Below are 12,713 nucleotides of genomic sequence, written 5' to 3'. Positions count from 1 at the left end.
TATTAAAGATGTTTGACAATATTCCTTTTTTTTTTTTTAACAAATAAGCAAGAAATACATTCAACTAAAGTTAGCGCTCTTGCCTCCCAAGAAGGAGATCATGGGTTCGATTCCCGGACCAGACCAACATCACATGATCTCTCTGGGTGGAGTCTGCATGTCCTCCTCGTGTTACTGTGGGTTCTCTCCGGGTTCTCCGGCTCCTCCCGCCATCCAAACACATGAATGTGTTAGGTAAAAATTGGTGACTCTAAATTGGCCCGAGTGAATGACTGTGAGAACTGTCTGTAATGTCATATCTGTGTTGACCCTGCGACGAGTTAGCCCCTGTCCAGGATGTACCCCGCCTAATCACATTTCTTGTTTGTCTAACATGCAGCCGTCTCTTCAGCGTCATTGCTCTTGTATTTACTCTAGTAATTAATAACTCTAGTTCAAACTAGGAATGACACAAGGCACAAAGAGACTGGAGTGATTTAAATAGCATATCTGTGCTAAATATCAGGAGCAGGAAGCGGGAAGCATTTTAATATTGTACAGATGAATGGTGAAAAATATGTTGTCAACGCCTTCTCTGAATGTGTTTTTGAATATACTTTTGTTTGTTTCGTTTATAAAGAAAGCTTGTTTTTTACCTTGACATGTTTGGGTGAGACCTTCTTACGCATCATAAGAGAAGACGTCGAGGTAAAAAATGACTCATTTTTGTCTTTATAAACAAAGCAAAAGTATAATTAAAAGAAGACATGGATTTGATCAATGGTGCATTTAAGACTTACTAACATGGTTCTCCTGGAAGATTCAATCCGTTCAGAACTAAACTAAGTCTAAACCATGAGCAGTGTTGGGCCTGAACGTTCATTGAACGAAAGTTCATGAATGCATTCATAATTTTGGTGAACGTGCACTGAACGAACGGTAATATAAACGCGTTCATTCTGGTGTCTGTGAACTGCACCTTCGTTGTTTTTATTTTCGTTCAATAAAGTGTCAGATTTCTAGAGACTTCCAGGCGAAAAACACCGTTAAGTTGCCCAAAAAGAGCCTGTGTCTGGCAAGTGTGTGAGCTCCAGAGCTGTAGAGGCGAGAGATGCGGAGACAGACAGGTATTTCAAGCGTCGCACCGCACTGCGCATGCGCATCAAAACAAAAAGCAGCATTGACGCGACCGCAGCGTGACGTCATCAGATTTGAAACCGCAGCGGTTGTTTCATTTAATTTCCCAATAGAAGGTTCCTCTCTGTGGTCTCACGCTTGCACCATCACTTCACTCCCCGTTTGGCAAGAAACCGATTTTTAGAGAACCAGACACGATCATATTTGCGGACTCTCAGTAATTACACCATAGACCAACTCCTCTCTCCATCTCTTCTTTTAGAAATACGCTCGAGGATGACTTTACTATTGAGCATTTTGAAAATACCATATAAATAAAAGTTTTTAACAGAGTTTAACAGAAGACATGACTTTCACATTACATTTGCTTGGCAGCTTAAGCACTATCCTCTGATAAAGATAAAGCACTATTTTTTATGATCAAGTTTTTATTAACTTGCAATCACTTCATTGCCTTTTCTGCTTCTTTTCCCACTTCCCTGGGGGGAGTGGGACAGGCACACCGATGACCTGTGGACCCAGATGCTCCTCGAGTCCCTGGAAAAACGGTCTCTAATCCACATGGACAGTTCTTCATCTGCCTCGAAGAACTGGTTCTCCTCCTGAAGAACTGGTTCTCCTCCTGAAGAACTGGTTCTCCTCCTGAGTGGTTCCAGCTCCACTGTCTCTCTCGCGTCCCCCTGTCCGTCTGAGGGAGCTGGATCTCTCCTTCACTGTGGAACTCCTCCAGGTTTCTACTTTCTTCCCAAAGAGGTTTTGTAGATTTTCCTGGCCGAAAAGGAGGGTCTAAGGACAGAGGAGCTTGGGACATTTGTCTGAGAACACGGGATGCTAGAACATTGCCAAGTCCAAAAAACTGTTTCAAAAACTTTAAAACTACAAAGACATAAAACTGGAAAGTGCCTTATAACTTATGTTGTCATGTTATCTGCACTGAAGCAAAGGATCCTGGTCTGTGTAGTTTCTTTGACTGTCGCTGCAACAAAACAATGCATAAACGTCAAGAAAAGAAACTTGTAATTCGACGGTCCGCGATATTGCTGTCGGCCTTTTGATAATACGATACGCCGACACGTCAGTCATTGTCACATCATGTTGCAAATGTCCGGCCCGCTACAGTGTGTTTGTGTGTCGGTGGTGCTGAGGAGAGAGTGGTTGTGGGAGGAGTTCAGGTTGAGGTATCCCATTTCTCCAGATCGGGCCAAACTGGAGCTCTGCGACCACGTCTCTGCACCTTCCAGCGAACCACAGGTGCGACAGGCCACGCCCGGCAACAGCAAACTGAAGCAAACGCAAAACATGGATTGGTATAGAGCACTCAAAATAAGAACTGACTTATTTGAGATGAATTTGCTTTTGAACGTAGCAGAAACTATGCACTTCTGAGATCATCATTCTTATCGTTGATTGATACGATGGATGATGTTGGCATTTCTCATACGATATAAATTCATCTCATTGTAAATTCAAAAAGGTGACCCCAGATTTTAAACTGCTTTGAGTGCATTTCACACACTTCCCTCAAACAAACATAACACAATTATATTGAAGAATTTGCTAAAAATGTAGGTTGTGGTAATTCCACAACGGTTACCTAGCCAACACACTGTACACAAAGGCTACAATCCATATAAATTACTCAATAGTTAGGACCTGACAAATAATAATGCCCGAAAACACCTTTATTTTGTTGAATGATTGTTGAAACTGTCAGAAAAATATGTACCGTTAACTGCTAATATAAATACATCCATGAAATTGTCACTGCATTTGATTGTGATGTCGCTTTTTGATGACATCACAGAGGGAATCCGTTTTAGAACTCTACTTCCTGTAATTTTCAACTTTTATAATCTATTTTTCTTCACTAACTGCCGCTTGACTATGATAAAACTATGATGAATATGTTTACCACAGGGACTGTCCCACCAGACTATAAAAACATGAAGCTGTCATATGCACTTTAAGTATGCAGTAATGGAAAGAGCAAGAGGTGTGTTTAAACAAGTACGCTGACATTTCACAGATACAAATCTTTTCCTTGTTTGCAAAGTGTGGTTAACAACCAAAAGTGAACTGAATTAGATTCTTTATCTTAGGAATAAGTACCTCACACATGCAAACACTTTAACAATTTTGACATTGTTGGGCATAAATATGAAATCGTTTGGTTTATTAGCTTTGTATTTACGTTGTGATCAAAAGATTCACCAGCATGTCTGGGAAGGAAGTTGAGTCAGCATCTTTCCCAGATGACAGATCATCTTCAGCTCCTAATGGACAAAAATGGCATCGTAGTGGTTACAAATGCATAGTTTACAGTAAGTTAAACAAATAAAACATTTATGATAGCAAAGATTATGATGCAAAAGTAGAAAAGAAAAATGTAGTTTATTCTAGTAACAGATGGGCAGTATATTTAATATTAGATAATATTGTGAACGTTTTTTGAAGATATGCAACATTTGAATATTGAGAAGATGAAAATGAACAGATTTAAAATAACTGAACTTTAAAATAAAGGTATAAGGTGGTATTTCTGCACTTTTGTGAGTCATTTTACAGACACGTCACATTTGTCTGATAATTAAACCTCAACCAACACGTTTCAAGAGATTTTTTTTCCGTTGGATTTACATAATATCGTTCTTGGGGTACTCAAAAACAAAAACATAGATATCCACTTCTGTCAATATCACCCTCAGAGTTTCATTAATTTCATTGCATTCAAGTTCTTTACAAGCACATTTTAACAAAGGTCTGACGTTCTGGTTATTGGGAGAATCACAACGTTAAGTCGACTTGGATGCCGCCTCCGGGCACCGGGATGCCGCACCGGGATGCCGCCTCCGGGCACCGGGATGCAGCCTCCGGGCACCGGGATGCCGCCTCCGGGCACGGCACCGGGATGCCGCCTCCGGGCACCGGGATGCCGCCTCCGGGCACCGGGATGTCTCCCCCTCCAGTGTCGCCACCGCCAGGCACTGGGATGCCCCATTCAGAGCTTCCAGTCCTTCCATGCTCTGGAAGTTCTCAGGTACCAACCCAAAGCTAAACCGGAGCTCTCGTCTCAGGAACCTTCTCCTCATGCTCCAAACAGCACCTCTTGTCCATCTTTGGTCATCTCAACTTGGCCATGCAGATCATCCCCTAAGGACAAGCCCTTAATCTCCCACCTCCCGACCCTAGCGTCTTCTGTTCATCACTCCAAAGCGTTGGGATTCTCATTCAGTCCAGCAAGTCGCTGCTCTACTTTGATATGCTGTTTCATCAGTCGGTTTTGGGGGTTACTTTAAGGCAAGTGGTTCTCCCCAGCTTGATGAGTTTCTCCACTTCATCTGCGAGTTTGCATGTCTTCGGCTGCCTTGTTTTAGATCGATACCGTCGGGCTTGCCGCCTTCCTGTCAGACCATCCATGTTTATGGCTAGCCAGTCCGATGACTGCAGTCATTGACACCATTAATCAACAAATGCATTCAGAACATTGATTTCCGAGGCGGAACTGTCATCGACCCCGGTTCCTCCATTCTCAGCTACCACGTTCCACACCTGAGCCCCGCTCTGGCTGACCTCCTCTTGCTTCTAGACTACCCGGTACAGCTTCTGCTCCTTCCAATCTGGCTTCAATCTACCTTTCCCGCGTTCGACCTACTCTCCTTAACCTATTACTTCCCATTCACTTTTGACTACCAGTCTCTATTTACGGGTGCTTAAAGCCTACCCGAGCAGCATCAACATCTTTTAAGGCTGCTCTTCAGAGACCAAATGACGATGGTTGTAAAAAGCTTGCATTGGCATGTTCCTTTTGCCGTCTTCGGTTTCTTCCCCAGCTCAGAGGTTGCCTTGTCCACAACCGTTCTCTTCACCCGGCATCAAGAATCTTCAACCGACGCCTAGTCTTCCCCTCAAACAAGCAAGATCACAGTGGTAGTTCAACCACGATTGACTTGTTCAAGCTCAAATATGTTTTGAGGCCCTTTGCAATCTTCCAGAACTTCACGTACTGTTTATCAAGTGGTGCCTCCCCTCAGGACTCAATCCTCACTACCGGCCAGATTGCATCAGGTTTAGGTTCATCCCTTACTTAAAGTAGATCCTTGCAGTCCCCACATTTCCTATCGGACATTTTCCCGCATTGGCGCTGCCAAATCTGCCTCCAGTCAAGGACCGCCTCATTATATCATGGAACACAGGCCTCCATGACCTTCAAGGTCTCCACCCACCATAATCTCCGCAATCTCCAGTCTGCCAATTTGCACTGCCTCTGTTGAGCTTCTTTTGGGGGTATAGAGGACTGTGAACCTACAGCCCTCGTCGCCAGAAGCCTCAAAACGGCATCCATTTCTGTACATTTGTGTTGTTCATGTTTGTCACATGCCAATAAACACATTGCTAGTGAAACACATAAATAAAAGGATGAACATTTGTGTCTTGTACCTCGGCTACTCTCAGTGACTGGAGGTTTCGTAGCGAGCGCTCCGTAGACGAGCTTTGAGCGCACAAGTCCGCTATTCTGTTTTGGAGCTCTCGGTTCTCCAATTCCAGAAAACCAAGCCTAAATTGAAGAAAAACGCATGAGTTAAAACCCAAGCGAGTGACTGTAGTTGAATGACCGACTTTTACCTGGAATGGAGCGCTGTGCGGATGTGTTTCTGGCTGCTGAACGAAGAGGCAAACCTCTTCGTTCAGCTGCTGCACGAGTCGTCGCTTCTCGATGAGGAGTTTGTCATTTTCCATCATTACATCCATATTGAGCTCCTTCTCCTGTTAAACAAGGTTATTAGAGGCTAATTTGTGTGTTCAGAGTTTGGTGAAGTGCTAAATAGCAGCACTGGTACTTCAAAATACAGTAGTGGGGTAAAACCAAACACATAATACTAGTAAAGTAAAAAGTGAATGTTCAGTGAAATAAGAGCCATTTATGCTTATCAAATGATTTTGTGTTAAGCTAATTTTATTCATTAGATACTAAATTATCAAACAATAAAAACAGAAATTCAAATGTTTTCACCTTTTCAGCAAAGAGTATTTACATGTATCGTCCTTCATATTTGTGCAATATTAGTTTTGACAAATGGTCACTTATGATTACAATGGTCCAAAGTCCTCTAAAGTCACCTGGTATATCCACCAAGCTGGAAAAAGCATATTGGCTATTTTAGCACTAGTCACCATTCAGAAAATGGAATATTTTGGTTTGAATTGTTGACTGCAACTGCACTCATTTTTCATCATCTAAGGTCGTATCGATATAATTGAAACTATAAACTTTTTTGAGCAAGGTTTGATACTGAAAAAATAACATTTATAAATAGGACAAAAATGTTCTGAAAGGTTTTTGAAAGTTCTGGATCTATATCAGACCTAGTACAAAACTGTAATATGGCATGAAATACTTCTAAATTGTGTTGAATATAACTTTCTATTGAAGATAATGTCGTAACTGAAAAAGTTATCAAGCGCTGAGCCATTTTCTTGATATCGAAATCAAAAGTTTTAATTTCAGTATCATTAGTGGAAACACGACCGGAAAGCCATAAAAAATGAATAAAGTCTTACCAAAGTTAAAGCGTGTGAGCAGAGGGACAACTCTCTCTTCAATTCCCCAATCTTCTCGTCTCTCCATTCCATCTCATCTTTCAGTTTAAATTTAACGTGGCGTAGTTTGAGTTTGAGTCTGTCCTGCCTCTCGTGGCATTTCCTGACACACATTTGAACACGTTTCAAAATCTAAACATGTTCAGCATCCATTGTACAGTACATTTCACATACATTATATTACCTTTGTTCTTGGTCAGATATTTCTTTCTGTAGGACTTGACACACATCTTTTCTGGAGAATGAATCACAATCGTCCTGCTAAAAAAGTGAGAATCCAAAAGATATTAAATGTGCACTATGTGACTTTACCACCAGACAAGTTACATTGTGCACACTCTAAAGTCTATAAATCTTGTTTCATGTTTACTTCTGCACAGAGCTCAGTGTTAGCTCAGGGTTAGCCAAAACCATGTAAACAAAGAGTCATGGAACAATCAGATAAACCGCGGCAGTGTAAATACATTTAGCACACTGCAGCGTCACAATACTTTGAAGCGGCGCTATGATTATTTAGTGTCAGGGTTTTGAAAAAAGAAGTTTTCAAATGAAAAACTGCACAAAATGAATCTGTAAAGTCTGGACAAACCTTTATTCCATTAAAATCACAACAATCCCATTCATCCTTTGCTTACCTTTTGTCCTGAATTTGGATGCTTTTCTGGCGACTGCAGGAGTTGATCATTTGCTAATGAGACTTCCAGCTTCCTGTGTGATAAAATGTGAATATATGAGTATATTTCTGTGATATATTTTATCTGCATAATAGTGATATTTTATCTGCATCATTAGTCTAAGAGAAGAACGGGTGTTTGACAAACTGCATTTGTGAAGGGGTCGTAAAGATGGGCCAAAGGATGTTTACCCTAGGGGGGTGATAACCCAGAGGAGTCTGGGTAATGTTTACCCAAGGCTTGATCTCTACGGAAAAATACCAAGTGCCTTGATGTGAGGCTGACCAATGAGAAATGTGACCCGCCTATTCCAGAATATCTAATAAAACCAACCAGCATGGGAAAAAACGAGGTGAGACATGCATGCCACACAAATGTCTGATGTTTCTGTGTCGTTTCATATTCTAGGTTGAATTGTGTTCTCGATGTGTTACGGAATAGCATCTGGTGTATGTCTAATTCCATGACACCTGCCAACAGTGTGAAATACACACATGATGAAGTACAGTATGTGCATCACCAAACTCACATATTATTACGTTGCGGTTATGAAAACTTTGGATCGATGAGGTCGTTTTTCCCAAACCTAGTAAATGTTTAATGGCAGACGATCCTGAATGATCTGTATTTTATAATTCAAAAACATTTAGTATTTAGTAGTAGAAAAAGCTTCAGTTGTAGTCATCTGGACTCAGTTTGAAAAAATAGACGTTTCGACTCTCATCCAAGAGTCATTGTCAATAAAAGAATTTAGATCGAGAACTCCGATATTAATACTGTTCTGTGGTAAGACCCGCCCATTGGGCGGAGCCTTCCTGAAGTAGAAAGAGTTGTTTGTTTCAACAGAAACTCTCCCCTTGTATCTACCGAGCTAGCCTATTCAGAATCTTAATGGCCTATTAGAATCCTCTTTGTCTTTGTGAGACCCTGGCTCAACCACCCTGAGTACCTGATTAGCATCTAAATGTCCTGGTCCTGGTCCTCTACCTTTCCAGGGGTTCAGTATCCCATTATAAATAACAGGAAGATTAAACCTTAGCCCTCCATTTCTGTTTAAAGAAGGTCTTTCTTTAAAGAAAGACCTTCTTTACGGGAGTTTCTGTTGAAACAAACAACTCTTTCTACTTCAGGAAGGCTCCTCCCAATGGGCGGGTCTTACCACAGAACAGTATTAATATCGGAGTTCTCGATCTAAATTCTTTTATTGACAATGACTCTTGGATGAGAGTCGAAACGTCTATTTTTTCAAACTGAGTCCAGATGACTACAACTGAAGCTTTTTCTACTATGGAACACGCCTGGACGAATGAGGGATTACACCGACATTTAGTATTTAGATTTAACTCATTTAACTCAGATACATCGCTATATTCTAGTTAAACGTTTAATTCAGACATGTCCAAACTACGGCCCGGAGGCCAAATGCGGCTCGCAGACCAATTTTTGTTGGCCCTCTGGCTTCCTGCTAAGTTGGTCCAAACAACAAAAAGTAGTACTTTTACTGTAAAATTGGAAGAATTCAAGCATTTTTATGTGATAACAACCTAATAATAATGTCGCGAGTATTATTAAAGGTGTGGATGCTCATCAAACAATAACAAATGCAAAATTTTTCAGTATTAACTTTCAAATTCAACATTGTCGGGTTGTTTGGGGCCCTCTGCTCCATAGAAGTTTCAAAATGTGGCCCTCGGTGAAAAAAGTTTGGACACTCCTGGCTTAGTTATATGTATTATTTTTGAATATTCATCTTTCACTTACAGTAGATGTACTTTTCTACAACGGTTTTCTTCTTTGATTGTATCTTTGTCTAATGCAACAATGAAACATTAACAGTGTCCTAAACATCAGTACACTCACTTTATATTGCAACCTTATACGCAGGCTCAAATATGACACTAAAATGTAAAAGAAATTACGATTATCATCAAAATCCGCCACGTTTTCAGCGGCTTGAAAACCCACGAGACACGGGACGACCTGAACTGCTGGTTCATAAAGACTTTTATCACTCTGATGGGTCAGAATACTTTGGAACGAACGCTATGATTTGTATTTGGCATCTTGAAATTAAACATTAAGTATTACATTAGCTTAAGTTAAAATTCAGTCTTAACACTTTTGAAACTTAGACGAAGCCTCAGTTTGTTTGATCTGAACCCGTCGCTGAATTGAGATGTTTTTCATTTTAATACAGAAATTGTACTTGGTTTTTATTCTGTTTTTATCATGAATTTGTGTTTCACTTACATTTGTTCCAGGTGCTTGATTTCCCTTCGGCAGTTTCCCAACTCCAGCTTCAGAGTCTCTATCTAAAACACATCATTTTGAAGTAAATTATCTTTATACTGATGAATATCCTTTATGATTGTGTGAATATCTGACAAATCAACTACAACTCAAACTGTTTGGTTTAGATAAGTTTCAGTTTCAACCACATGACCTTCTTTGACAATACAGAAGAAATCCCAAACCACTGTCCCGACAAAAAACGAAGTTTCAGTGACACAGTAGAAATAACGAGCCTCAGAAACCTCTGACTCTTGCTCCTGGAGCCGCTTCATCTGAGCTTCAACTTGTCCTCGAACATTGTGACAAACTTTATCGTTGTGATTCACTTCAGCTTCTAAAGTCTGAAAAAAAAGAGGTTTGAATCAGAGAAAGAAATACTGTGTAACCTTATTTTTTTCTTTTTTATGCCAAACTCACTTTATTCATCTCTTTTTCCTTCTCAGCTCTGGTCTGCTACTCATGTAAAGCCTCCTGCAACTTTTCCACCTCTGTCCGAAGGGAAGTGACCTGGAATAGCAAGACAAGACAAGGCAAGTTTATTTGTAGAGCACATTTCATACACAGGGCAATTCAAAGTGCTTCACACAGCAGGAAAAATGCATTCAAATCACAAAGAAATTATAGAAACAGAAATACAATAAAATTAACTAATTAATTCATTAAAAATAAAAATAAAAAACACCTAGCCACAGAGGGTAACGTGTTTTTGGAGTCCAACTCCTTTTTTAATCAGTCCAACTGATTGTCTGAACTAAAGAGTGCAAAGAAAAATCCTTTCAGTCATGCACAGCTAAACAAAACTGTTATTTGCTTAGATTTAAACATTGTCAGAGTAGAACCTGTCTCACATCTCCACACTTCATGTTTAGTCCTGACTCTGGCACCAGCAGGAGGCCGGTCCATGTTTAGTCCTGACTCTGGCACCAGCAGGAGGCCGGTCCATGTTTAGTCCTGACTCTGGCACCAGCAGGAGGCCGGTCCATGTTTAGTCCTGACTCTGGCACCAGCAGGAGGCCGGTCCATGTTTAGTCCTGGCTCTGGCACCAGCAGGAGGCCGGCCCATGTTTAGTCCTGACTCTGGCACCAGCAGGAGGCCGGTCCATGTTTAGTCCTGGCTCTGGCACCAGCAGGAGGCCGGCCCATGTTTAGTCCTGACTCTGGCACCAGCAGGAGGCCGGTCCATGTTTAGTCCTGACTCTGGCACCAGCAGGAGGCCGGTCCATGTTTAGTCCTGGCTCTGGCACCAGCAGGAGGCCGGCCCATGTTTAGTCCTGACTCTGACACCAGCAGGAGGCCGGTCCATGTTTAGTCCTGACTCTGGCACCAGCAGGAGGCCGGTCCATGTTTAGTCCTGACTCTGGCACCAGCAGGAGGCCGGTCCATGTTTAGTCCTGACTCTGGCACCAGCAGGAGGCCAGTCCATGTTTAGTCCTGGCTCTGGCACCAGCAGGAGGACGGCCCATGTTTAGTCCTGACTCTGGCACCAGAAGGAGGCCGGTCCATGTTTAGTCCTGACTCTGGCACCAGAAGGAGGCCGGCCCATGTTTAGTCCTGACTCTGGCACCAGCAGGAGGCCGGTCCATGTTTAGTCCTGGCTCTGGCACCAGAAGGAGGCCGGTCCATGTTTAGTCCTGACTCTGGCACCAGTAGGAGGCCGCTCCATGTTTAGTCCGGACTCTGGGCACCAGCAGGAGGCCGGTCCATGTTTAGTCCTGACTCTGGCACCAGCAGGAGGCCGGTCCCTGAGATGGTTCATATGGCAATAACATATCCAAGATGTACTTTGGTGCTAGGCCATGGAGAGACTTGTACACAAGCAGAGCTGCTTTAAAGTCTATTCTCTGAGCCACAGGAGCCAGTTCAGAGACCTGAGAACAGGACTAATGTGATGGTACTTCCTGGTTCTAGTCAGGACCCGAGCAGCAGCGTTCTGGATGTACTGCAGCTGTTTTACAACTCGTTTGGAGAGGCCAGTGAGCAGGCCGTTACAGTAGTCTAATCTACTGGAGACAAACGCATGGGTAAGTCTCTCCAAATCTGGTTTAGACACTATACTTTTGATTTTGTTAATGTTTTTTAGATGATAAAAAGCTGCTGATGTCATTGATTTGACGTGGCTATTAAAGTTCAAGTCTGAGTCCATTATTACCCCCAGATTTCTAACTTGGTTTGTAGGTTTTAGAGCGAGACTCTGGAGGTGACCGCTAACACTTTCCCTTTGTTTCTGTGGGCCAAAAACGATGATTTCAGTCTTGTCTGAGTTCAGCTGGAGAAAGTTGTTTTGCATCCACAAACTGATCTGTTGGATGCAGTGACAGAGTGAATCTACTGGTCCATAGTCACCTGCCGACAGTGAAACATAGATCTGAGTGTCGTCTGCACAATTGTGATAGGACACATTTTCACTGCGTATCAACTGACCCAACGGCAGCATGTAGAGGTTGAACAGAAGGGGACCCAGGACTGACCCTTGTGGCACTCCACAGGTCAGGGTCATGTGGTCTGAGACACAGCTACCAATTTCAACAAAGTACTTCCTGTCTTCCAGATAGGACCTTAACCAGTTTAGGGCAGTGCCAGTGATGCCCACCCAGTCCTCTAGTCTCTGTAAGAGGATCCCATGATCGACAGTGTCAAAAGCAGCACTCAGATCTAACAGAATTAAGACTGAAGCTTTGCCCGTGTCAGTGTTCAGGCGGATGTCATTTGTCACCTTGACAAGAGCAGTCTCAGTGCTGTGATGAGGTCTAAAACCTGACTGAAAAACATCAAATGAGTTGTTTATTAAGAGGAAATTTGTGAGCTGTTGGTAAACTAAGCAGATTAGAGATGGGCCGGTAATGACTCTGCGGCATCAAGACTGCTCTTCTAGTAATGCAACTTCAATGTGATTCTGACTAATATACATTCCCCAGAAGCACAGCATGATACTATCACACTTTCACTTTGTAAACTCAGCAGTGGTTTGGTGCAGTCCCTTCTAGACGTTCAACAAACCGATGGAAAGTACAAATGCACTTAAAGAGACAGCAA

General features: G+C 42.2%; 1 protein-coding gene across 1 annotated transcript; it reads right to left on the bottom strand.

Annotated features, from left to right (window-relative positions):
* Window positions 1–4,386: 4,386 nt before the first annotated feature.
* Window positions 4,387–10,181, bottom strand: LOC140365775 (uncharacterized). Its single transcript, XM_072452330.1, has 8 exons — window positions 10,098–10,181; window positions 9,923–10,021; window positions 9,639–9,700; window positions 7,350–7,422; window positions 6,899–6,975; window positions 6,676–6,817; window positions 5,554–5,880; window positions 4,387–4,557 (listed from the first exon to the last, which is right to left on the bottom strand). Exons 1-8 carry the CDS (start codon window positions 10,104–10,106, stop codon window positions 4,387–4,389), a joined length of 960 nt encoding a protein of 319 aa, XP_072308431.1. The 5' UTR covers window positions 10,107–10,181.
* Between the last annotated feature and the right edge of the window lie 2,532 nt (window positions 10,182–12,713).

This window comes from Eucyclogobius newberryi, unplaced genomic scaffold, assembly GCF_026437365.1.
Source record: "Eucyclogobius newberryi isolate DKJ021-1_F unplaced genomic scaffold, fEucNew1.0.hap1 SCAF_19, whole genome shotgun sequence".
In the NCBI taxonomy this organism is placed as follows: domain Eukaryota; kingdom Metazoa; phylum Chordata; class Actinopteri; order Gobiiformes; family Gobiidae; genus Eucyclogobius; species Eucyclogobius newberryi.
The sequence above is the reverse complement of the archived record's forward strand: the minus strand, read 5'-3'. Positions and strand labels throughout refer to the sequence as shown.

Bases quoted from the DNA above. Each gene is read 5' to 3' on its own strand.
- LOC140365775 (XM_072452330.1), bottom strand. The intron at 7,423-9,638 runs GTAAGTGAAACA...TTTATCACACAG, and splicing joins ATCAAGCACCTGGAACAAAT to GAAGCTGGAAGTCTCATTAG. The intron at 6,818-6,898 runs GTAATATAATGT...AATGTGTGTCAG, and splicing joins ATATCTGACCAAGAACAAAG to GAAATGCCACGAGAGGCAGG.